Source organism: Electrophorus electricus, chromosome 6 (assembly GCF_013358815.1).
Source record: "Electrophorus electricus isolate fEleEle1 chromosome 6, fEleEle1.pri, whole genome shotgun sequence".
Lineage (NCBI taxonomy): Eukaryota > Metazoa > Chordata > Actinopteri > Gymnotiformes > Gymnotidae > Electrophorus > Electrophorus electricus.
This window is the reverse complement of record NC_049540.1, coordinates 19,610,869-19,635,754: the sequence shown is the minus strand read 5'-3', so window position 1 is coordinate 19,635,754 and position 24,886 is coordinate 19,610,869. Positions and strand designations below refer to the sequence as shown.

The 24,886-nt window shown below is 42.1% G+C and overlaps 4 protein-coding genes and 1 long non-coding RNA gene across 8 annotated transcripts in view; 3 read left to right on the top strand and 2 right to left on the bottom strand.

Annotated features, from left to right (window-relative positions):
* The window catches only part of ndst1b (N-deacetylase/N-sulfotransferase (heparan glucosaminyl) 1b), a 55,324-nt gene extending 43,865 nt beyond the window's left edge, over positions 1-11,459 (top strand). For all 4 annotated transcript variants that reach the window (XM_027000112.2, XM_035527226.1, XM_035527227.1 and 1 more), the window contains 10 exons: positions 116-301; positions 2,068-2,196; positions 2,286-2,468; positions 3,721-3,817; positions 5,081-5,204; positions 5,838-6,012; positions 6,255-6,425; positions 6,558-6,667; positions 7,266-7,368; positions 8,257-11,459. In XM_027000112.2, the coding sequence (XP_026855913.2) occupies positions 116-301; positions 2,068-2,196; positions 2,286-2,468; positions 3,721-3,817; positions 5,081-5,204; positions 5,838-6,012; positions 6,255-6,425; positions 6,558-6,667; positions 7,266-7,368; positions 8,257-8,376 (1,398 nt within the window). In that variant the 3' untranslated portion in view covers positions 8,377-11,459. The remainder of the gene's footprint in view (positions 1-115; positions 302-2,067; positions 2,197-2,285; positions 2,469-3,720; positions 3,818-5,080; positions 5,205-5,837; positions 6,013-6,254; positions 6,426-6,557; positions 6,668-7,265; positions 7,369-8,256) is intronic.
* A 1,503-nt stretch (positions 11,460-12,962) lies between these two features.
* Positions 12,963-17,299, top strand: rps14 (ribosomal protein S14). The gene is made up of 5 exons (XM_027000080.2): positions 12,963-13,034; positions 13,745-13,895; positions 14,047-14,208; positions 14,610-14,686; positions 17,195-17,299. Exons 2-5 carry the CDS (start codon positions 13,747-13,749, stop codon positions 17,260-17,262), a joined length of 456 nt encoding a protein of 151 aa, XP_026855881.1. The 5' UTR covers positions 12,963-13,034; positions 13,745-13,746; the 3' UTR covers positions 17,263-17,299.
* A 1,247-nt stretch (positions 17,300-18,546) lies between these two features.
* cd74b (CD74 molecule, major histocompatibility complex, class II invariant chain b) lies at positions 18,547-21,265 on the top strand. The gene is made up of 6 exons (XM_035526993.1): positions 18,547-18,736; positions 19,152-19,318; positions 19,681-19,763; positions 20,017-20,044; positions 20,167-20,358; positions 20,523-21,265. The coding sequence occupies exons 1-6, from the start codon at positions 18,663-18,665 to the stop codon at positions 20,537-20,539; spliced, it is 561 nt and encodes a 186-aa protein (XP_035382886.1). The 5' UTR covers positions 18,547-18,662; the 3' UTR covers positions 20,540-21,265.
* Positions 19,229-19,720, bottom strand: LOC113571254. The gene is made up of 2 exons (XR_003409978.2): positions 19,628-19,720; positions 19,229-19,386 (listed from the first exon to the last, which is right to left on the bottom strand). It is a non-coding gene; the product is annotated as an uncharacterized LOC113571254 (long non-coding RNA).
* A 977-nt stretch (positions 21,266-22,242) lies between the features above and the next one.
* LOC113571253 (SLC35A4 upstream open reading frame protein) lies at positions 22,243-24,799 on the bottom strand. The gene is made up of 3 exons (XM_027000082.2): positions 24,339-24,799; positions 23,618-23,716; positions 22,243-23,340 (listed from the first exon to the last, which is right to left on the bottom strand). Exons 1-3 carry the CDS (start codon positions 24,351-24,353, stop codon positions 23,149-23,151), a joined length of 306 nt encoding a protein of 101 aa, XP_026855883.2. The 5' UTR covers positions 24,354-24,799; the 3' UTR covers positions 22,243-23,148.
* Between the last annotated feature and the right edge of the window lie 87 nt (positions 24,800-24,886).

Genomic DNA, 24,886 nt, shown 5'->3' with positions numbered 1-24,886 from the left:
ATTTTTTGTTTTGGTCCTGGACTATTATGTATAATGCTGGTGGACCACCACCCCACTCCATCTGGTGGTGTCACCTAACCTCTAACCCCTGGCACGGACTTTTGCCCCCCCCCAGGAGCACGGCATCCCCACCAACATGGGCTACGCGGTGGCACCGCACCACTCCGGCGTCTACCCCATCCACATGCAGCTCTACGAGGCCTGGAAGAAGGTGTGGGGCATCAAGGTGACCAGCACGGAGGAATATCCCCACCTCAAACCCGCTCGCTTCCGCAGAGGCTTTGTCCACAGCGGCATCAGTGTAAGAGCGCGTTCATGTGTACGAGTCACTGAAAGAGTGCATGTATGTACACCATTGCATGCCATGAAGTAGCGACATTTGTGTAGTCTGTCTACGGTAGGCCGGCATGAACACCAGACACACATGGTAGGCCCATCAAATTGAAAGTTTCTATAATCATGTAGTTCCAGCTGCTCCCTCAAAGATCTTCATAGGTCAGACTGATTGGATGTACTACAGTTTATGAGCCCCTGCATTGAACTCGTTTATCTGGCTCAGTCAAAGCTATATACAAAACCTTGGCTATTGCCTTCATTGTTTGATGTTGGAAGCCCGCAAGGAGGCTATGGACAAAGCATTTATAAAGGTGCAAAGTTTTCGTTTTTGGTTTGTTTTACCATTTTTGGTTTGCTCCAGGGACTAGATGCAGGAGCCAAGAGGAGCGAAGAGTCATGACAACGCAATCTGCATGCGGGCGTACACATGTTTTGTGTCATTTTTTTGAGTGTGTGTGTTTGTATGAGGGAGAAAGTATGTATTCACTCAGTGGCAGGCAACGGCAGTTAAACAGCATCCAGGGATTAAAGCAAAGCGACCGACAGAGAGAGACAGACAGACAGACAGAGACAGAACACTGACTTGAACCTTTTGCAAACAAAGTGAAGTTTCTCCCTAGAACATTTTCCTAAAGGTTATCCTAACTAATCTGCAATTCAAATGTCAGGCAGCTAGCTGTCTGTTACAACACTGGACAGTTGGCGCAGTAGCCACAACCTGCCACCGTTATTTTGTTCCACCACAGCCGGAATCTTTTCAGTTATTCTCTATATGGTTGGAAATAATATTGATATCGTCTTTCCAGGCGGAGGGATTAAAAGTGCTGATGCTGCCCCGTTGTGGCTAATACTGTACGGAAGTTCTGTTCTTTATCCCCACCACACCTCCGCACCCCCGCTTTTTTTTTTTATACAGTCTGTTGGTTGAGTGTGATGTTAATTCAGACCGTAGCATGCCAGTGTGAAATATTCACAGGGAACCGGGCTGCCTTGTCTTAGCGGTGCAAACATTTGACACGTTCCCTCACACACACACACTCTCTCTCTCTCTTTCTCTCTCTCTCACTCTCTCTCTCCCTACTCTGTCGTTTTTGTTTTGGTTTATGCTGTAGTTTATGCTGATGTGTCTGATAATCAGCATTTGTATGCACTTGCATAGGAGTTTCACTCTGCACAGTACTGTGTTCAGAAGGACGCAGAAAGCAAAAACAGTTCAAAACGAGGGAATTAAAAAAACTAAGTAAGTTAGCCTTCAGTCCTCAGAAAGCCCTGACTAATTGTTAAATAAACCCTATTTGCACAAGTGAGTAGACGGTATCATTAGTCTCCCTGCACTCTGTCCAGCAGTGAGTTTGACTTTAGTCTCTAGATTATCTCTGACAGAGCTCTTTAGGTTTCCTTTACTGTATTTGAGCAACATTTTTCTAAGATGAGGTCACTCGGTTTCCACTCTTTTTCCAGGCCAGGCCAGCACAATGCTTAAACGTTATTGCATATTGTGGCTGACCAAATATGTTTTTCCACTCTAATTAGTCACGGTGAATATAGGGCACAGAAGTAAGTGAGCTTCTTTCGGTCTCAGGTTACAGCTGCGTTTCACTTGGATTCTTTCCTCAGCCCAGAGCCCTTGAAGTGGAATGTGTCAGTCAGTGTAAGATGTCTGTGCTTTTTGTGTGTTTTTCCCACCCTGGTATAGCTGTGGGTTATAGCGTAAGCGTGTCTCCTCCTCAGGTGTTGCCCAGGCAGACCTGCGGCCTCTTCACCCACACCATCTTCTATAACGAGTACCCTGGGAGCCCCAAAGAGCTGGACAAACTGATCAGCGGAGGAGAGCTCTTCCTGACCGTGCTCCTCAACCCCGTAAGCCCCTCACCCGGCACGTTGCTCTCGGCCCCCCCAGCCGCACTTTGCTCTCGGGATGGTGTGTTTTACTCCGCCTCTGTCCTCAGATCAGCATCTTCATGACCCACCTGTCCAACTACGGCAACGACCGCCTGGGCCTGTACACGTTCAAGAACCTTGTGAAGTTTGTGCAGACGTGGACCAACCTGAAGCTGCAGACGTTGCCCCCGGTCCAGCTCGCCCAAAAGTACTTTCAGATCTTTCCCGAGGAGAGGGACCCCATTTGGCAGGTAAGGGTAGTTGCAGCTCTCTGAAAGGGGGAGGCAGTAGGAGACCACTGGAGATGCAAGTTCAAAAATGTTTTTAAAGGGGCTCGACCCTGGCGAGGGGAGGTGCCACAGAGCAGCACTGCTCTAATATCTAGTGCTCACTGGAGCTTTGCTGATGACAGACTCTGTGACATGAACATTTACTCTGATGAATACCAAGAGAAAATGGTTTTCCATGTCGCTTGCCAGCAAACCTGAGAATGCTATTTCTGAAATTGTATCTTCCGCACTGACTCACACTGCCAACAGAATTATTACAACCACAATCATATCTTTCTGTCTTTCTCCCTCGCTTGCTCACGAGCTCGTCCTCCTGCTCGCGCGCTCGGTTTATCCCACTCTCGTTTCTCCTCCTCTCCCTTGGTCCAACTCCCGTTTCCTTTCACCCTGACTCAGAGCCCTTAAATCTCTCATTAATCCCCCTTGTTTCCTGTCAGTGTTGCGGTCCTGTCTTCAGTCAGTCCTCCGGTGTTGTGGAGACCTCGCAGACTCCGAATAATGGCCGATCCTCTGTACTGGCTTTCCCCACACATCATCTTTTTCTTTTTTTTTTTTTAAACCATTAATACTTTTTGGATGCGTGTATACAGGCACACGAGCTGAATCATGAACCTGAAATCGCCCGCGACATGCCAGACATTACCACGCATGGTCCACACAGCACCAGTCCGAGGCTGTGATGTGTACTGAAGCAGCTACAGCATCTAGCACACAGTGGTCTTCACACGGCCATCACCCTGATCTGTGATCGAAGTGTTGGGAGTAGACTGTGCCGCTTCCCATTTCATTTTGCACACCTCTGTCCAGCTGTAATTAGGTGATGGTGAACGTGTCTGAAGGCGTAAGATGCTTGGTTTATTTTGATTTCACAGAATAACCCAGCCCACCCACCCCCGCCCTTGGGGTTGGTTTTATTCAGGCTAATATAATAAGATGGTCTGGTTAACAGCAATAACTCCACAGACCAGCTCTGTGTTTTATTGAAGTTTAATGATAGACTCTCGGTTGCCAGATATGCACTTTTCGAAAGATTCAAATTATAGCATTTTGCGATAGTAAATGTGCCTGTGTGTGCACGAGAAATGCTCCATGCTGGCTCATACCTTGGTTTAGTGATGTTTTATGAGATTTTATCTAGAGCCCACATGCTCCACTGTAGTTCCATTGCTGATTTAGAAAGCTGGCTGACACTCTCTCTCTTTCTCCTCAACAGGACCCGTGCGAGGACAAAAGACACAAAGACATTTGGTCAAAAGAGAAAACTTGCGACCGTTTCCCTAAGCTGCTCATCATTGGCCCACAGAAGACCGGTAAGCGGCCCTGAATGTGTTCACCGTGCACTTTCAGCAAACATGCACTAGCGCCCTCTAGCTGTTGCCAGCCACCCCGGTTCTTGTCCAGACCACGAAAACAATGCTCCAACTGTTTTAAATCCTCATAGGGAGACTAACGCTGCATTCCAACAGATTCCACCACAACGCTGCACCTGCAAATGAGCAAATAAATCCTTTTTTTCTGATTCGTCCAGAGCAGCTGGGAGACATTCAACCATGCTCTGTGATTGGAGGGTTGCATATGTGTCAGCTGACATCATTTACTACGTACCACCCAGCAGTTTTGTCGTTTATTGCATCAGTGCAGGAGCAGCAAGCAGCCAGTTCCGCAGCCGTTTTACTGCAATTTTCACGGCTTCTCGGTAAATGGGAATTCTAGGTTTACTACGTTGGCTAATTAAACTTCTAAAAGATGTCTTAAGGGAGCAATAGGCCATGCTCAGAGTGGATAGTAAGCCAGAGTGGATGGCTATGGTAATCTCATAAACGATGGGTTAGGGGATGAGCCTGGAAATGATTTTTGTTTCTTTCTTTGGTGGGGGGGGGGGGGGGGTGGATCTTACTTACACTTTGTAATCACCTCCGCTCTTAAGCCAGGCCATTAGTGAGCATGCTCGTAACTGTCACTCTCCTCCTGACCCATCTTTCTCCTGAGGATTTGGGCTGTTGCTGGCTCTAGGACAAAAAGATTCCGATACTTCAAGCTCTGGGTTCCCTGATGTGGCAAAAGTATTAAGTCCTGTAGTTGAACAAAGCACATCTATCTTCAGACATGGGAGCTGACACTGCAGATCTTCCCCATACAGACTTTTGTTCAAATGTCATCCAAAAAATAATAAGCTATTTATCTGTGCAGTGTTCATTTTCTTGTAACACTACTATATAGCACACAATTGTGTACTAATACTATAAAACAGTAATGCAGAACAACATTTTATAAACATTTTCCCAAAAAATAAATAAATAAATAAATAGTTGCTGATATTTTGTGAAACAGCCAAAAGAATCCAGGTTTGGTTTCTCTTCAGGGGTTGACTTGAACACATTTTTTTTAGTGTTATGACTTCTGACAGATTGAAAATACTTTTTTTCAGTCACATACACACTTACTGTGCTGATTAAATGGGTAGCTATATCGTATAATTTTCTTGGATGGCTTAATGACTATTGCATGGTACTAAACATGATTGACTCCCACCCCCTCCCCAATTTTTGTGTTTCTCTTTGGCATGATTCAAGGAACGACAGCACTATATCTGTTCCTGGGGATGCATCCTGACCTGACCAGTAATTATCCCAGCAAGGAGACCTTTGAGGAGATCCAGTTCTTCAATGGCCGTAATTACCACAAGGGCATTGACTGGTGTGTTTCTAGCCTCTCTCTCTCTCTCTCTCTCTCTCTCTCTCTCTCTCTCTCTCTCTCTCTCTCTCTCTCTCTCTTATATATTACCCCCGTGTCTCCCTTCTCCATCATTTGCAATATTGTTGTCCATGCTGCTCGAGTCAGCATGCACCAGTTAAGTTCAATAGCTCCTGTAAGCCACTACGAATTACATAGATAGTGAAACTCTGCCATGCTTTGGAGTCCGGCACATTAAGCACAATGAAAGCTAATGTTCCCTGAAAAGATGCGATTACATGTCATTTCGAAACGCGCCGCAACTCCCTGTCCATCAAATGAAAGCGGCGTTAAGCGAAAACAGGTGTCCGAGATCGGAGCCCAGCTCCCTCTTTCTCTTTCGCTCCTTCTGTGGGCGGGACACAGCAGCGGTTACGGAGCGTTGCCTGTAGCCAAAGCTGCTTAGTGTTCAAAAGTTCCCTTTCTGTCAGACAGGAGACGGCGAAATGCAGACAGGCCCTTCTCCAGTCTGCTTGGGGAGCTGCTTACTCTAGCCATTCTCACCAGCAAACCCTCGTGCAGGCTGGTCATGTGTCACTTATTACTGTAATGCGTTTTTTTGCATCATGTAATATGTTTATTTTTCTTCTCTGTCAGGTATATGGAGTATTTCCCCCTGCCCTCCAACACTAGTTCAGATTTCTACTTTGAGAAGAGTGCCAACTACTTTGACTCGGAGGTTGCGGCTCGGCGGGCTGCTGCCCTTCTTCCTAAAGCCAAGATCATCACCATCCTCATCAACCCAGCTGACAGGGCCTACTCCTGGTACCAGGTCAGTCCCGCCGGCGCCTGGGACAAGTTGCATCCATGTAAGAGTGTGGAACAGGGAGCTCGGTATTGTGCACAGCGTAGGAAAGTGGATGAACCCATCTGCTGCTGTATTGAAAAGCATTTAATGACGTCACTGTCGCATTTTCACTATTTCTGTTTTGAGACTGTGTGGTACTGCATTGTCAGTAATGTCACGAGCACAGCTCAGTTACTCTATGTTCTTTGATGACTGCTGCGCTCCAGCACCAAAGGGCTCATGATGACCCTGTGGCCCAGAAGTACACATTCCACGATGTCATCACTTCTGGTCGTGACACCCCAATCAAACTGAAGGTGCTCCAGAGTCGCTGTCTGGTGCCTGGCCTGTACGCCACACATCTGCAACGATGGCTCAACCAGTACCACTCTAGCCAGGTGTGTGTGTTTGTGTGTGTGTGTGTGTGTGTGTGTGTGTGTGTGTGTGTGTGTGTGTGTGCGCGTGCGCGCGTGCCCGCCCGCCCACCCTTGTGGATAAGGTTTGCCATGCTCCTTGTATTCTGTGTTCAGATCCTGGTCTTGGATGGTCAGATGCTGAGGACTGAGCCTGCTTCCATAATGGATAAGATCCAGAAGTTTCTTGGCCTCACAAATGTGCTCAACTACCACAAGATTCTTGCGTGAGTCTCTCGGCTTGTCTGACAACCTCTCCCTAAATTTGCTGATCAAGTTTCCTTCATTTTCCACGTTTCTCTTTGATGATACACAATTAAAACTGGCTTTAGGGCAGCAATTACTGGGTAATGCATTATTGAGCTCCTGGGGTGTTGTGTGTTTGGGTTTTTAAATGCTTTGATGTGTGTTGCTGTAGTTCAGTGTAATTCCCATTCTCTATGTTGGCAGGTACATGAGACTACTTGATGATTCTTTTAGTTTCTTTTAATAACACCTCCCTTTTCTTTCCTTCTTTCTTTCTCTCTCTTTCTTTCCTCCACAAATCTTTTTTTTTCCCCTCATACTTCTGCGCTCTCTCTCTCTCTCTCTCTCTATTCCTTACATGCCTGACCACATAACCACAGCTCATAAGCAGTAACATCTGTTAGCCATATCCCCGGTGGACAGTGGGCTTGGTTTGTCCCATGCCTGTTTCTCCAAACAGATCTAGCTGCTCCCCATCTGTCTGCCATACTCCGCTTTCATTAGGCTGATGTGAAAGGTTCTCCATCTGATTTCTGCTGACCCGCCTCCATTTCGTCTCTCCCTCTTCCTGTACTGCAGGTTCGATCCTAAGAAAGGCTTCTGGTGCCAGCTGCTGGACGGGGGGAAGACTAAATGCCTGGGGAAAAGCAAAGGGCGGAGGTATCCCGACATGGACGTGGATGTGAGTGTGGAGCTTCTCTCGCTGCTTAATTCATAAATTTATTGCCATTCCACTGAAAAGAATCGGCATGGTAAATCACGTTCCTTTTGAAAGAATCGGCACCTTGGAATCACATTCCTTTTGAAAGAATCGGCACCTTGGAATCACATTCCTTTTGAAAGAATCGGCACCTTGGACTCCCATTCGCTTTCCAAATTTTTATTGTTGTGTCGCTTACAGTCTGGTTCATCAGATTAAACCGAAGGGCTTTGCGCATTCAAACATTTTGTTCGCATCAGTTTTCAGTCAGATCATTTCTTTTCTCAGCACTGCCTGCACTGCCACTGCTCTGGACCAAGCCTTTGTGCGAGCGCGTTGGTGGGACTGCTGTCCGCGGTGCGCTTTGCAGTGTGTGACGCAGCAGCACATTACTGCGCTGAGGTCCTTGGCGTTACCTTGAGGCTTCTTGGCAGACACATCAAAGTTAATGAGGCGTGGAAGGACGGGCTTATGTGTCCTGGCTGTCCGGCTGTGCTGCGAGCGGTTGCGCTCCTGCAAGCCAGAGATTGCAGACAGTCTATCTTAGTCCAGGCCCACACGCGCGCACCCACACTACTGGCCAGCTGGTTTCACCTGGCATTGGCATACTATCTCCTTTTGAAATTATGCCATCAAGGACATGTGCAGTAACCATCTGAAAAATGATAGTCCTTTGATGATTTCTAATGAGTAGGTGACCGTAGTTCATCAGTTGTGAATATTTCAAACAGCTTTCGTAGCAGCTATTGTATTTGTACAGTTAAGGATTACATGTTTTTTTAAAGATCTCAGATTGAAACGACGCCGTCGTGCTCGTAAATCTGTCTTCGTCTTTGTAAACAGCCTAATTAAATTTCCCTTCCCCAACAGTCACGCGGCTTCCTGAGGGAGTACTACCGTGAGCACAACATAGAGCTGTCCAAGCTACTATATAAGATGGGCCAGCCACTGCCTAGCTGGCTGCGGGAGGAGCTCCTCCACAGCAGGTAGCCAAAAAAGAGGACCGGGGCGAAACAAAGGACAGGCTCCTGCTCCTCTCCATCAACCCCCTCCCTCACCCCCGCCACCCAGAATTAGCTCCCGCACTGGGTAAGCCGCAGCAGTCGACTGAGCCCTACAAGTGGGGGTCTGGGCTCCAGGAGAAAAAGGATCGGAGAGGAGAAAGTGAGGTGCCACAAGGGAGACACTGAGGCACCCTGGCATTTCAGTCTGAAAATGAGGAATGTTTGTCAGTACGCACACACAGTGGGAGATTGTAAAGACAATCTGGTTGTGTGTGTGTGAATGAATAAATAACTGACTGTGTGTGTGCTTGTAGGAGCCCTGCTCTACGTGTTAAGTCATGGACACCTTCAGACTCGATTTTCAAGAAAGAGAGCAAGAGCTTTTATAAAAATAACATTGTACCACTCTGGACAGCACACAGGCCAATAATGGATAAACAAGAGCCAGGGTGGAAAATTCAGCAAAATTGGGTTTTGATTTTGTTTTTGTTTGTTTTTTGTTTGTTTTTTTCTTTCTTTAAAACATGTCATATTATATTTCAAAACTGCAGGGACAGACTCTAGCACTGTAGTCTCTGTAGTTTGTTTATTTTTGTTTTCCTCAATTTCTCAAGATTGTGCCCACTTCACATCTACCCACTAGGATGGAATGTGACATTTAAAGGTAAACATTATTTATATTGTAGTTGCAAACCACACAAGACTGTTTAAGAAATCATGGTACTTAAGAACCTGAACAACAAAAACAAAAGCAAATAAGCTACATCCAGAATAAATGTGAGTGTAAATATGGCAATGTAGAGTTACCCGAGTATCCTAACGCTCTATATTATGTGCGGTAATTGCCTTAATTCAGCTGTAATAAACCTAATACTATTAATTTGACAAGGATGTACATGACCAGAAATGATATGCCTTGAGGGGGTGATCACTTCATTATTACAAAGATGATCATCACCAACTGGATCTGAGCATTTCCTTATCAGTCTCAGTTGAGAATTAGCCAGTGTTTTAAAGGAAAAGTATTATGGAAAAGTTGCTTATCCCTTTTCAGAATAACATGGTATTTTTCCTCCTTTCAGGAATGTTTATATTTTTTAAACCCATTTTTATGTCACAATTGATCATCCCATCTTATTATAGCATTTCTCTGAGAGGCCTGGGTTGGTCGGTGAGATGTCAACGAATGTATTACTTCCTTTGGGAGAGATGCTTGTATGTGAGAACCACCTCAGTGAAACTTTGTTTAGTAATTATGGACTACCGATACAGCATGTAAATTACACCCATAACTGTAAATGCACATATTCTATCACAGATGTAGGTTAATGCCTAATGGCTGTGGAAATAGGTAGTGGAAACATGAAGCTCCTGTTCCTAGTACTGAATTTGGGTAGACTTTTTTTTTTTTTTTTTTTTTTTTTTTTTTTTTTAACTGCTATAATTCCAGTTTTAAACAAACCCCAATCCTTCCTTTGCTCTTTCATCCTTTTTGTGTATTACACTTTTTTAAAAATGTTTTGTTTTGTTTTGTTTACATTCTCCATCTTTGATTTCGGTCTTTGCCCATTATCCTGATGATGTCGGTTAGGTTTAAGAAGACTGAACTGAACCTCATCCTCCACTGCTGTGGACATCATGGGCTCAGTGTCCTGTTTATCAACAGCCTGTATCCCAGTGCTGCTCTAGTCTACACTACAATGCATTCTCATTATACTGTCAGACTGGGGGAGCCATAATGTCTTCTGTATGCCTTTTAGGTCCAAATGAAAAGCATGGGTGTAGAATGGCTTAATATGCCATTGGGGCTTATGAAAGTCCTTTGAAGCAGTGCAAATTGTCACTTACCAAAGGAAATCATTACATTTCTGTTTGGTTTGCATCACTGATGTTTTATCAATCAGTGCCGTTTTGTAGTTTATGATGGCTTCCTGGTGTCATTAAAAGCATACCAAACAGGTAGGCAAAAACTGAATTCTTCAGCAGTTGTGTATTTTAATGAGCTGAAGATCAGGAGGATTAGTTATCCAAATTAAGAGCATTGATCTCGGTTTAATTCTATTCAGTTAAATGAGCACATATGTAGAGGTGGTGCCAGTTATTTTTCCAGCCATAGCTGTTTGACAGAGTAATATTTCTGCATTGAAGGACATTGGATGAGAATAATGTGTTGATTTCACAGCAATCATTTTCAACTGAGCAATTTTGAGAATTTCCCACAAGTAAAAATTTTGAAGTAACAGTATCTGGAATTTTCATTTTTCCCGTATTATAAACCATGTCTGTATAAACTGGCTCTTTTGGTCTCAGAGTATGATGCTTGAAAAGCACAACTGCTTTTCTTTTGTTCTTTGACCAAGGACTCTAGGAGATGGATACATGCCTCCTGTGAAACGTATCCCGTATCACGCAGGTTTTTGCATTAGTCCACAATTTAAAGAACCACGGTAGATTTTGTATTTGCAGCACTCTTTAATGGAGTCTAACGGGCGCATGCTGAAGTGCATACTGTCTGTGGTACTGAACCATGCACCTTATATGCACTGTCTGGTTTTCAGTTTAAAAAAGGCAAATTAAAGACAACAATCCTTCATGCTGATCACAGATCAATGTATAAACAATAACCCTTCGATTTTTGTCCTGATTTAGTATTTTTTCTAATGGCACCCTTAATGACAACTGTAATAACAATGCAATATTATCTCTCCAGGTGGGAAGTGGGAGGTTTTGCACCAAGCACAAATTATGTTTATTTAAGTTTTCTTTGTGCGGAAGTTTGTTGTGAGCCAGGAGAGTTTACGTGGAGAGACACTTTGAACAGACTGATCTTGGTTTCCATAATTCTGACTGACCACACATACATATAGTTGTCAATATGAAATTCACACTGCCAATATTGTGCTTTCTGTATCATAATGTAGGGTATCAATAGATAGTGATTTAAATGAAAACTGTAAGGAAACAATAATCTGGACTGTACAATCAAACCTATCGTTGTTAATATTTTTTATTGTTGGTAGCCAATATTTTTGTGATTAATTTGCAAATAAAGAAACCACTGTTTTTTTAGTTCTTTGATTTTATCGTCATTGCATACGCCTGTAGTGTGGAATTGGGCTACTTTTCTTTTGAAAACATTTTAAGGTCAATAAACCTTCCCAGTCTATAGGATAATCAATAAAAATTAATTTATTTATATTTATATATATATTTATATTTATACAAATGATGTCACAAAGCAGCTTTACAAATGTCCAATCCATGTCCAATCCCCCAATGAGCAAGCCAAGAGCGACAGGGACAAGGAAAACTCCCTACCACGTCATGTTCCAGTCCGTGGAGGGCGGATTTATGTAATTAAATGATAATAGATCAGTTGTCTACCATTACCTTTGCAACATTCCCTGTGTATGGAGCTCAGTGTGTATGCAGTTTAACTTTTGAGCAAAAATCTTTAATTTTTTAATTTTGTGTGATGATGCAGTTGCATTGTGATCAGGACTTATGAAAAGAGAATAAATTGTGTGAAACCTATACCCATCATGGGGAGCTAGTCACTAAAACCACCAGAGTAGACATCCCACATAACTATGTAGTGGAACGGAATTGGAAAATCATGTAATTTACAGCAGTATCAAGTATAGCCAGTATAAAACCCGAGTCATCCCAGTTTTCATGGGGGGGAGATGGAGCCCATCCACTGACATGTGACTGTAGCTTTTTCTGTGGACTCCCTGCAACAGCAGGTTGCTTTCTCTGTGATGGATAGCTACATCTCAATCTGACAGCTGTGGGGGGGAGCATGGCAGGGTGCGACTGCTGCAATTCATCATCCTCCAAGTGTATGGCGTTGGCCACACGCTAAATCATTCGGACGTGGCCAATGAGCCGCAGTATTAACTGCAGTCTGCTCGTTTACCTTAGAAAAGCTGAAAACTGTCCGTTTACACATGGAGTGTTATAGGTTATTTATGTGGGCTGTAAGGTGGGTAGTCTTATGAATAGTTAAAATTATGTGGCGTTGTATTATGTAGTTCAGACCCAGATACCTATGTGGGCAAACTCTACCAACTAACTTGAATAGCTTAAATTAATGCTGTAGTCATGTCACTAAATACCTTAAACTGAATAACAGTAACCAGGAATTTAAACACAAGCCTGGTAAGTATTCTCTAGAACAAGTCTAAGATGCTTAAAGCAATACACTGGGCTACATGACTAGGGAAGGATCGCATGCACAATTTAGAATTAATCTTTGAAATAGTGGATTAAAACACTTTTTTTTAATTGTTGTCTCATATATATATATATATATATATATATATATATATATATATATATATATATAAAGGAAGCGAAGAGTATAAGTTTAAATTGTAACATTCATTCCATGGGGGGAATGAATTTAAACTTATACTCTTTCATACATAAATTTTTATTTTAATATACATTTATATTATACAAATTTATATTTGAGTATGTGTATTTTTTCTACGCATAATGTATATGAACATTTGCGACAATGAGGCTCTTATTCTATAAAATCTTTTACCATTGAATTCCGTGTTTCAGATTTGAACTTTCAACCCGGCACCAATTTTTTCCTTTCTTTCCTGTTTCGGCCTCGATTGGAGACATACATAGGTAATGAATCCTGAATTAAAATCTCCTGTAATCCTTAGTTATTTCATGAAATAAGTCCGAATTTACAATATGACGTTTTCCTTTGCTCAAAAACAGGACGACGTTTTGCTGTATTACAAAAACAAATGTTATATTTCCTGCACAATTTAGATTGGATTACTGGTGTGGGACTATACCCCATATTGGCAAGGACAGTGAATTAAACTAATCGTGGTTGATGGTTTTTATATGTAAAATGGAAATGCTATTTTATGCGGGAATACTTTAACTGTTTTGTTATTTAGTAGTTTCGTCAAACATTTACCCTGTAACGCTATTAAATTTGTTTTATTTTGTAGTAACGAGCTAGCTATGTATGCTAACTAGCTATCATAAGCAAAGGTTTACATTTAGCTGGTTTTCATACATTTGCTCGCTATTGGTTTTAATCGTCAACTTAGTTGTGCGTTTCGGTGACATTTGCCAAGTCCTTGTATGTGAGATGAACTGGAAGAGCAGTCTCGTTAACTCGCGTTGTTTGTGTCCAGAACTTAGCTAGCTAGCTAAGGCACAAATTACATCGCCACTATTGCAACTGGTTACAGTATAAATTTGTAGCCGGCTACGTAAACATGTTTATCGCTCAGTAGCGAATTTGCTTTTATACTTAGGTTAATGTTAAATAGTTTTGAATCGGTGTTAAAAGATAAATGCACGTTTTTTTTTCCTAGCAATGGCACCTCGCAAGGGTAAGGAAAAGAAGGAGGAGCAGGTGATCAGTCTGGGGCCCCAGGTCGCTGAAGGCGAGAATGTCTTCGGGGTTTGCCACATCTTCGCCTCCTTCAATGACACCTTTGTGCATGTCACTGACCTCTCTGGCAAGTACGTCGCTCCGAGCCCCGCAGTTGTCTTGGCTGCAGCAGTTTATCGTCTCGGTTGCATTGCACAGGCTGCAAATGCTTTGTAAATAAACGTTGCGAGCTTGAGCTTTGATGGTAGATTTGGCTGACCGAAAGGTCTCCCCCTGCCACAGAGAGACGATCTGCCGCGTGACCGGTGGGATGAAGGTGAAGGCCGACAGAGACGAGTCCTCTCCCTATGCCGCCATGTTGGCTGCCCAGGATGTGGCTCAGAGGTGTAAGGAGCTGGGCATCACCGCCCTGCACATCAAACTGAGGGCCACAGGCGGTAACAGGTGAGACCCTCACTGCAGACATATGGGGAGGGTACTGCTTTTATTCTTCTACCTAAATTGTGTATTACTGTAATATGGGCCTTTGCAAAACTGCAGAAAGCCATAATATGTCTGTGTTAACTAATAAGCCAGTGTGCTGTGAATATTGAGACCCAACTCATGTTCACTTTGAATATTCTGTGGGCATAGGTTATTTTGGTCAAAAAGAATGCCAGTCTGTCAGTCACCATGACACATTAATTGGCTGCAGTTGTGATGTTAATATACTGCCAGGAATATTGAAAAATGGATCCTCAGCACAAGGGGCCAGTTATTGTCTACCCATCCTTCATAATCTCTAATGATGTTCTGAGCATCTGACTGGATGCCTGTGGTCTGAATATTCAAACCTATGTTTTTAGAACCAAGACTCCAGGACCAGGAGCACAGTCTGCTCTCAGGGCTCTGGCTCGTTCCGGCATGAAGATCGGTCGCATTGGTGAGTGGATACCTAGGTGATCCTTTCCTTTCAGGAAAGCCAGTCAGACCTAAACATCCCATCAGTCAGCTAGTGCTGGAGTGCATCTGCACTGCATGTTTTGCTGTTTGCTGCTAATGCATTTGACTGGACACGCCAGCTATTTCCCGAGCGCATTATCAATTTATAAAGTGTTTCAGGGCTTGATGTTTTCCATCACTGCGAAATTTCCAGCATATGGCCATTTATGTTTCATAAAATATTCCCTGCTCAGCTTTTAATAAAACAGCAACCATTTCTCTAAATAAAATTCTCCAAAACGGTGTGGATTTTGCTTTGGGTGCATTTTAACCAGCTGTGTTTGACCAGCTGTAGAGTGAGAGGATATGTGAATTACTATTGGTCTGCGAGCAGGGTGGGTGATTGTTAGCAGTAGGCTACTGTTAGCAGCTGTGTGGCATGCTGAATGTCTGTAATTTTGTTTTTGGCTCACTAATGTAATTTTACATTGTTTAAAAGTTGTGAAGAAAGTGCCATGGAGTGTGAATGGAGGAACATGGTGGTGATGGGTAGCCTCATTGTGTTGCCAAGTACATTAATCCACTTGTCTCCTGTGTTGTAGGCTTCACATTATGTAAACGCACATTACATTATGCATATTACTTTCATCCATAACCCATTTGATGTTTTAAAAGCAGGGTGGGCAGTCCAGGTGCATAACTGCTTATTGCAGATAAATAACTTTTTTTTAAAAATTGAGAAGTCTGCTGTTTTATCTCCTTTGTGCTATATATGAATTAAGATGAACAACTAGTGGCTTCAGACCTTTTTGAGAATGCAAATGCAATCCTTGCATGTAGACCCATCAGGGTTTATTATGCAATTACTAACAGCTTATTGTTGCTTTTAAGCTTACAGTGACCACGGGAAGGGTTTTATGTTGCATGTGACTAAAGTTTTGATACATCTAGGCTTGTACTCTTAAAGGAAACTCGAGAGTAGTAAATTTCATCACATCTGTGATGATTTAATTTTCTAGGGGAAAATGACTGGACAGTGGTCCCTTATCCAAAGTCTGCAGTGTTTTCTTTCCGTGACAATCGCCTGTTCACTAAGGGGTGTGTGTGTGTCGGGGTGGTTCATGGTACCGCAGCTAGATGGCATGCTCTCCCTTAGCATTCAGACCAGTGCCACTGTCGAGATGTGTGGTGCCAATGTTGTGAAGACTGTAAGTGTTCACTGCAGTTACTTCTATTTGTAATGCATACAGGTGCGGATACAGTTCTAACAGGGCTCAACTCCATGAGAATTGTGCAGGCTTAATGAATATATCATTCTCGGGCACGTTTCCTGATGAAGATTAATCTCGGCAATTTACAAACAACTTTAAGAATGGCAGTTTTGCGAGTGTTACCCAAAAGCCTTCTTAATCTCCCAACACAACAAACAAATTTTAAGTACTTCTTTGTTGACTCTGCCTGCGCATCTGCATTTTGGAAAAGCACATCAAGCCTGTAAATAGGCACGCAATTCACCTTCCTGTATCAGTCCAGGAGCACGGCAAACGGGCATTTTGTTTACTTAATTTAAATATGGACATCAGCAAATCTCTACTTCCATCAAGTTAAATTGTTTGTATCTTGTGAATTTAAATACTTTTTTAAATGAAGTGTGTGTGTGTGTGTGTGTGTGTGTGTGTGTGTGTGTGTGTGTGTGTGTGTGTGTGTGTGTGTGTGTGTCCACTCTCAGAGCTGAAACAAGTGACTTTGTACTGGTTTCGTACCACTATACTCCACAACACTACATTCAGATGTAGGAAGTTCATTTAATATACTAGGGACATACCGACAATTCAAGCTAGTGTATATATAATTTGATACTGAAACATACAGTATGTGAAGCAATTTGAAAATATTAATGTTCATGTGTTGTCATATGTGCTGTCATGCTTTGAACAAGCCTGCCAGTGAGAGGTTAGAACTGCACGTGAGTTTGGAAGTGTTTAGTGAATTAGGAATGGGTCAGAGTACTTACAAATTAACAAATAAGTACTGAAGGGTGTCAAGAACATTCTTAAATTTTGAGCATACTTGGGAATAAGTATGTGATCACAGATTATTTAGTGTTACAAATGCTTTGGGAAACCCACCCCTGCACAGCATATCATTTTAAGCATTGTAGTACTGGTCTTTGCAGCAATGTGTAGATGAGCCATCTAACAAATTGCAAAAAACATTTTAGCAAATCAACCCATTGTGATCAGCAAACAATTGTAGTTAAAATGATGCTGATCATTTATCCAGGTTTTACCTGTGGTCTTAATCAAATTTAGTGAAATTACAGTATGATGGTCAACTTTGTGTAACCCCAGCAACTATTCTGAAGTTGATTCTTCAACACTCCGGAAATACTGTGCCAGTGTCTCCTTTCAAAAGCAGTACTATGTGTAAGGCATGGGCTAAATTTCATCTCATCTCAGTAACAGTCTACAGGAATAAATCTTGATGCTGGCTCTTTTCTCTCTTTCAGAGGATGTCACCCCTATTCCATCAGACAGCACCCGCAGAAAGGGAGGTCGCCGTGGGCGTCGTCTGTAAACTTGTGGATTTTTTCAAATAAAAATTCAAATAGCCATTTTGAGTTGTCTGTGTTATTGTATTCACTCTGACTCTCCATGCCAGTCCACAGACAGTGAGGCAGTGTGCAGAACAGCTCCTGTTTAATTGGGTAGATGCGATTTTTGTTCAGATATCCCCTTCCAGCATTATTTTTGCATCATTGATAGAATCTCATGGGATTGCTTTTAGAATCAGTTCTTTATTTGTTTTTGTCCAATACTGGTCTACCAGTACTGTAGTACTTTGAGGTTTCCACTTGAGTGTGGCTTAAGGTCAAATTGTCCTGAGCATTATCGAACTACTGTCATGTGACTTGGTAAAAATTTTCTTTGGCTACTAAACTAGTTGGGCTATCAAAATGCATGCCTAACTGGTTTGACGCATTAGCGAAGGATGACTCGTAGTCTGGCACCTATGGGAATACCAAAACAACTTTTCACTTAGGTTACATCCTGGTTGAAAGGGAAATTAAAACTAGGACATGAAGGGACTCTTGTAGATTAAATATTTGCATGAAGGATGTTGGAATTATTTTCCCTGAAAACGATTTGTTGGCAATTAAAGTGCATGTTTTATTCCTGTTAGTATCAAATTGTAGGTAATAAAGAGAGGTCTGAAATTTGGATAAGTATATGATGTATGTGCTAGTATAAAAGACTTGTAAGCAATATAGATCTGAGTATACCTTGATCTAGTTTATATAGGGATTTTAGATCTGGCTGTGGAATGCCCATTCATATTAGTGGTGGTTACTGAAAAGTGTTCAGAATGAATCTAATGAGCCTGACTTGAAACCATTCCTTCATGGTAGTACACACTAATTTCTAGCATGAAACATTACAAAGTTCTTGGAAATAAAATGCCAAATTAAAGTTATAAAGCTCCTCTATTACACTTATTCCTACAATAGCTCTCACACGGTTTAACTGAGGTTTAATACAGCTATTGAAATGACTTCGCATGAGGAAACAAAATAGCCTTCCCCAACCACTGGTTAATTTCCCTTTTACATTATTTAAATCCTAGATTATAAACTGTCGACTATAAAATTGTTTTGGGGGCTTTTAAAACATATTTTATTTAATTGGTTTGTTTTGTCAATAGCTCTTCAAACAGTTACACTATCAGAACCATATTGCGCACGTTAACAACATTAGCAAAAAGGACTCAGTACGATAAAATACAGAGTGCTGCTCTCAACTGATGATGCATTCAGACAGCCAATCAGAAAAAAGCAAAGCCTAAATAATGCTCTTTTCAGGGGGGGATTTCCTCTCTCAGGTTTAGTGTCTGTGCCTGACTTCCAATAATATTTTTCGGACAAAGGTTTTTTTGCACTACAGCTGTTTCTAGTGTGATTTTTGCCGATTTGTGACCAAATGGAAACGCCACAAGGACCACTGCTTCGGAGTCAAAGTCAGGAAAACGATGTCCCTGCTGGTAGCCAGAGAGGGTAAATAATAATAATAATAATAATTATTATTATTATTATGCTAGGACTTGTATGTGTAGTATATAATTCGATTAATTTCCAGAGCACTGAATTTTTAAAACTGAACTTTGACATTTTAATTTGGAATAAAACTAAAGTTTTTTTTTTTCATGCTAGAGAAGTAACTTAGAAAATGTATAACATTTCATCCAACATGTAAGGATCATAGAATACTATCCAAACTAAATACCTATCTAAATATATGGTACAGCCTGGCAAGAGTGAGCTCTAAGCAACCATACAGCAATTATAAAATAACAACTGTATCATGCTGTGCTGCTCTAACGTGGCCGTTTTGGCGAGTTTTGTTTTTTTACAGTGCTGAGTCTGAGTTGCCTTTCCTCTTTCTTCCGATGCCTTTCGGTTTCCATCGCAGGGGCTCCAACAGGCAGGCGTTTAAGGTTGCCGGGCTGACCCTGCTGGCGACTGTGCTCATCGTAGGCCAGGCGTTCACAGCCTACATGGTGTACAGCCAGAAGGACAAGCTCAACACCCTGGAGAGGCGCTCCGACCGTCTGGAGGAGCTGAGCCGCAGACCCTCTGGTTAGTCTCCAACCAGGGGCTCTGCGCTGTTCACTGCATCTTCCCAACCCCACCGCACCCGCTAAGCCCTAGAAACAGGAAGGGTGTAATGTTTACGGCATTAACAGTGGTGGCGAGCTGGAATTAGTTCTAATATCGAATGCAGAGAAATGTGACTTTTTGCTGCTTTAATTGGCCTACCAACTGTACAAAATTACTGTAGAAAATACTGTATAAAGTACTTGCAAATACTTCTGGCCCATTGCTGCATTCTAGATTAAAGAACATTGTGGATAAATAGAATGTTTTTTAAGCATGTTTGAATCAGACCTGTTTGTTAACATGATTTTAAAATGTTTGTGGTTTTCCTTCCTTGTGCTCAGTCATGCGTGCTCCCATGAAGATGGCAGTGCCAATGAAAACCCTCCCATTGGTGCTTGATGAACTGAATACTAAAGACATGAAGGTAAGAGATTGTTAATGAAATGTTTTAAATATTTTATGTATTTGCAATAATTTTTTTAAATGTATATTTACATCTTTATTATTAGTTTCCCAGCAGCCTTGATGTGTTTTGCGACAACAGCATTTGGCCACTGGGTGGCAGGGTTAAGTTAAAATGAACTGCAGGGGGAAAAAAAGTTGCGTTTACTGAGGCGAGGGAAAAATCTATGGTTTTTATTTTAAATTCAATGGTTCTGAATGTTTTTCTTTTCCAGACTTCGTCCAGTCCTGCTCCCAAGAAAGGTAAGATACTCCTGAGTGTCACCACCCCTTCGAAACACTCTCCACTCACGCATTTCTACATGTAAGTCTACAATGGCTACACGAATGCTCCGCTATTGTCCGTATCACACTCTTCCCCACAGACACCATGACGCAGTGCCAGAAGCAGGCTGCGGGACTGACCAGCGCCGACTCCTTCAAGCCCCAGTGTGACGAGAATGGAGACTACCTGCCTCAGCAGTGTTTGACGAGCCCTAATCTGTGCTGGTGTGTGGACAAGCGCGGAGTCATGGTCCCTGAAACTGCAGCCCAAGGCCCTGCTCAGTGCAACACTGGTAAGACGTGATCACTGCAAATAATAAAGTGACGCAATAATTACTTATTGCACTTCAAATGTTACATAAGTATACATTAGATTACATTACATAAATAGAGTTTATTAAATAAGATTAGTGTTTTGTTCTGGGATTAGCCATCTTGTTCCTTTCTTATTTTTCAGATAAAACTGAGGAGTAAGTGAAAAGGCAGCTGTGTGAAGAAGATTACGCTCTGATTTTGTTTTCTTGCTATACGAAACATCTCTAGTGTAAGGCATAGCTTCAGCGTTTTGAGTGGTATTGCACATTCATTCGGAAACATGATTACAAGTGAAGACTCTTGTAAGATATGCAGACTATATTATGAGTCATATCACACTGCTTTAGTTAGTTTGGGACTGTTAGAAACTATTATTTTCTCTCATTTTTGGTTGAATGGTATGGGGGAATATAGAACTGTCATTTCTCTCACAAATTTAAACTGGGATTATGTTCCATAGGTTAAGTTCCATGTGTGCCATATTTTTGGTCTACACAGCATCGAACTGGCCTTGTTCTGACCCAAAAATAAGCAGATGAAACTGTTGTAGAATTAACTATTGTCATGGTGTAACAAGTTTAGGAATGAAAGCGATTAAAATATTGCTAAATTGCTTTAGTCCTCCTACACATTTATAATCAACACTGCAGCTCTTTTAATATAAAAAATATTTTCTGCCTGATTGCAATTTTAATATCAAATACATTTTTCCCGCTTTGTGCTCAATCTTAGAAACGTTTAAATTAAGACAATGTATCTACTAACCCTTTTATTAGCTTTAGTCTGTCAAATGATAAGGAATGGTGCATGGGAAAACTAGGAAGATGGATTCAGGTAACTGAAATAAAATGAAAGTGGTGGAAATAAAATTTTTACTAACAGTAACTGTGTGGTGGTCTATATTGCACAGCGCCATCAAATACCAGTCGAAACATGGCAGGGTTCTAGCGGCTGGACCACTGGCTCTAGTTGAAGAGCTGATCTGTCCATTACTGGATCCTCTGGGGGAGCTACCTACATAGGCTACCTCTCAGCATGTCCGTCTGGGTGCAGCGGGCACGGACGCCGCGGCGTGGGCTGTGCGCCAGTCTCCCTGGAGATCTGCCCACGCGTCTGACCGCCGTAACCCGCGAGAGCTCGCGTGCAGCGGGGGGCCACCATGGCGTCGGATTCACAAAGGCCCCGGTGAGGTGATGCCTCCAGCTGCCTGGTTCAGTAGGGGTTACGCAAAAGGCGGTGGAAGTTCCCCGTCCGTAAGTAACTGAAGCCGAGCTTCAGTACAGATGTCTCGGGAGCATGCCAGTCTTAGCGTTTAGAGCCCAGTCGGACAGGTAAGCAGGAACTCCCCGCAGGACAGGTAGGGAAACACTATTGAAGTTAAGGGAAAGATAAGCTTAGGCCTTTGTGCCACAGAAACATGGTGCACAATTGCTTGTGTAAAAAGAATCAACCAACGCACTCCTCATTTACTCCGCCGAATAAAGATTTTAGCTGGTCATCAAAGACGAGAGCAAAAAAGGTAAGTAGATATCTGTTTGGGGGCTTCAGCTTTAGTTTTCTATTCCTTGTGGTACTCATCCTCAACATGTCTGCATCTAATATGTTTGGGGGTATTATTATGCAAATGGGGGTATTATTTCCAAATATGGGTAAGTCCTTCAGGAAATCAGCTTGGTTAACAGTCCAATAATATGTTTACTATGGAAAATTAAAGTATATGAAACACATGAAGAACAATGCTAAAAGTCTAATTTATGCAATGAAAGGGAAAAAAAAAATAAAATATATATATATATATATATATATATATATATATATATATATATATATATATATATATATATATATATATTACAAGAAAATGGTATGCAACATGATGTAACAGTACTCAGACAGCAGAGCAGTACCTACTTAAACATAATCAAGTGACCTAAAATAAAGCATGACAATGACATTCAAAAGAACACTTCAACCTTACAAATACACAATAAAAAATGAAAAGAAATATGAAAGCTTACTTCATATTTACAGATGTTAAAAATAATAGGGGTACTTGATACAGTCACAGCACTGTTTAGCACTGGCATAACAAAGTCTATTAGCAATGTTTAAATCAACTGCCTGACAGCCATCCCTGATAACACTTGGTATACAAAATTGTGTGTGTTGGTTCCCTTTTATTACAGCATAGTAACAATACCAGTGAGGATAATGGGCAAATGTGATTAATTTTTCCATCCGTAAGATATTGGGAAGATGACACTGGTTGTGCGTAGTACTCCCATGCCTGGTCATCACTATCACCTATCCTGAGAGGGGAGGAGGCACTGATCAAAGCTGCCTGTACTGCTATTGGACACCGGTGGTTTAATGGGTGCTTTGAATAATTCAATCACCCTATATTGCAAAATTCTGTAGACTTTAACCTTGGACATTCAAGGAATAAAAGATGTACAGAGCTCAGAAAGTGACAGTGGCCCTACCAGCACAGTCACAGTGCTTTAGGAAATCTCGCCCCTCGGCTGCAGGTGTAGTGCTAAACAAAGTCTCTAAACAAAATTTGTTTTTTGCCTGGCAGTTAACACCTCATATGGAATTAAACACTTCCTGCATAGTTTACAGTTGGCAATCACTTTACATTGCAAAATTCCTATAAAAAAAAAAAGAAGTGAGACCTTTGGTACACTGCTTCCAGGAATGTCCGAGGAGAAAAGGTGTTTGAGACGGCATGTTCGTTCTCCCCGCCCCACACCCCGGTGTCCACAGTTCTATTTGCCTTTCCTAAAGGAGCTAAAATAGTCCTTAATGGTCTGCTCAATGTTGGGCACTTTGTAACTCTGAGCAGTGTAGATGCCTGTGCATGTTCCCACGAGCACGCCCATGATGGCCGACGACCGCAGCTTTGCTACCATGTATCCTGCCAGGAGGCCCTTGAGGAAGGGGGAGCCCAGCACACTTGCCTGAAAAGCACATTACATAGCTCAGGTTCCTCATGCCTGTGCCTATCAAGCATTTCAGAACAGGGATACTGACCTAGGATCAGTCTGCATCCATCACTGCAATTTGGATGGAAAGTTCAAAAACTGATTCAAGGTCTGTAATTGTACTCTGCACAGCTTTACAGTTGTTGGCCTTTGAGTACAAGGCTAATGCAGAAAGCAAACTATGAGTAAGTGAGAGAAAGATATATTTTTTTAAAAACCTTCAAAAGTTACAGATCAGAAGTCAGAGGATTACCTGCGGGGCTACAACCTGTACCTCATTCTCCACTTGCTTCCGAATATCTTCCACCTGACCTTTCAGAAAAGCTAGACTCTTCAGGTGGCTGAATGGGTCCTAACACACACACACACACACACACAGCATATACTGTGGAAAATGTTTCCTAACAACCACAAAAGTTGACATCCATAGTTATGGTGCTAGGAAAACCAGTTGGGACGCACAAAAGCGGAAGACACAAGTGTCTGCTTTAGAGATAGACTTCTGCCCAAGTTAAAAGGCAGTAATATGCTGCAGTGCCAGGCAGGGTAGAGCGCAGCGCTGTAGTGGGAGAATGCACGACACCCATACTGGAAAAAATATGCTGTCAATGCAGGGTGTGCCAAAAAAAGGTTCTATGTAAGATTCCCGATGCAGTGTGTGAAATGCTTTACAAGCGAAAACGAACGAGGAAAGAACGGAGTGGATCAAAATCGTTAAAAGCCACTAAGTGTAAAGGAAGATTGAAAATCCTAACTGAAAGTGGATGCTGACAGAAAATTTAGGACCATTCGAGTGACTGACAAGCCAACGTAGGCTACAACATCCAAAAAGGTTGCTTCGATAAAAATAGTTTAATAAAGTTAGCCACTACGAAAGCAGACAAGAATACAAAAAACACGTCATATCACCACCGCCACATAAATGATTACGGACAGATATCTATTAAGTTTTTTATGAGTACAGAGCCACAAACCTTGTCACCCGCCATGTTCGCGTGTATAGGCTCCTTCCACCAAGGAGGACAGATGGTGTTCGATTACTCGTCCTTGCACCATTAGTATAGCCTATTCTGAGTTTGATTCAGATGGCCTTGTGTGTGTACATGTAGAACAGTAATTTTGTCTAATTTTGCGCAAAATCTAAAACCTCACGGAGCACATACTGTGAATTACGGATAAAATATTCTGTTTTTTTCTGCAATCACTTTGTTGAATGGGAAAGAATCCTTGGCTCTCGATACTGTAACTGGCAAACATTTCCACATTTGTGTGGTTTGTTTCGTTCACAATTGCCTACGCTTTTTTTCTCGAAATAAAGCTCAGTAAAAACCAGCCGTTGTTGGTGATTAATGAGTACTTCCATAAAAATACAGCCACGTCATAAAAGATATTTACTCTGTTCAACATTGGTAACAAAAGGATAATCCGGTGGGAATTAGCTACGCCCTTCTTATATACCTTACAGAGAAAAGACGCTCGAGGTGCAACCTTCGTTGCTACAGCAACACAACGAAGGCGCGAG

What these genes read in the sequence shown, in the direction of transcription:
- rps14 (XM_027000080.2), top strand. Translation starts at nt 13,747, where the DNA reads ATGGCACCTCGCAAGGGTAAGGAAAAGAAGGAGGAGCAGGTGATCAGT. An exon ending in AGGGCCACAGGCGGTAACAG is followed by an intron (nt 14,209 to 14,609) that starts GTGAGACCCTCA and finishes CTATGTTTTTAG; the next exon opens with AACCAAGACTCCAGGACCAG. An exon ending in CATGAAGATCGGTCGCATTG is followed by an intron (nt 14,687 to 17,194) that starts GTGAGTGGATAC and finishes TCTCTCTTTCAG; the next exon opens with AGGATGTCACCCCTATTCCA.
- cd74b (XM_035526993.1), top strand. Translation starts at nt 18,663, where the DNA reads ATGGAAACGCCACAAGGACCACTGCTTCGGAGTCAAAGTCAGGAAAAC. An exon ending in CCTGCTGGTAGCCAGAGAGG is followed by an intron (nt 18,737 to 19,151) that starts GTAAATAATAAT and finishes TTTCCATCGCAG; the next exon opens with GGGCTCCAACAGGCAGGCGT. An exon ending in TGAATACTAAAGACATGAAG is followed by an intron (nt 19,764 to 20,016) that starts GTAAGAGATTGT and finishes TTTCTTTTCCAG; the next exon opens with ACTTCGTCCAGTCCTGCTCC.
- LOC113571253 (XM_027000082.2), bottom strand. An exon ending in TACAGGTTGTAGCCCCGCAG is followed by an intron (nt 23,341 to 23,617) that starts GTAATCCTCTGA and finishes TGTGCTTTTCAG; the next exon opens with GCAAGTGTGCTGGGCTCCCC.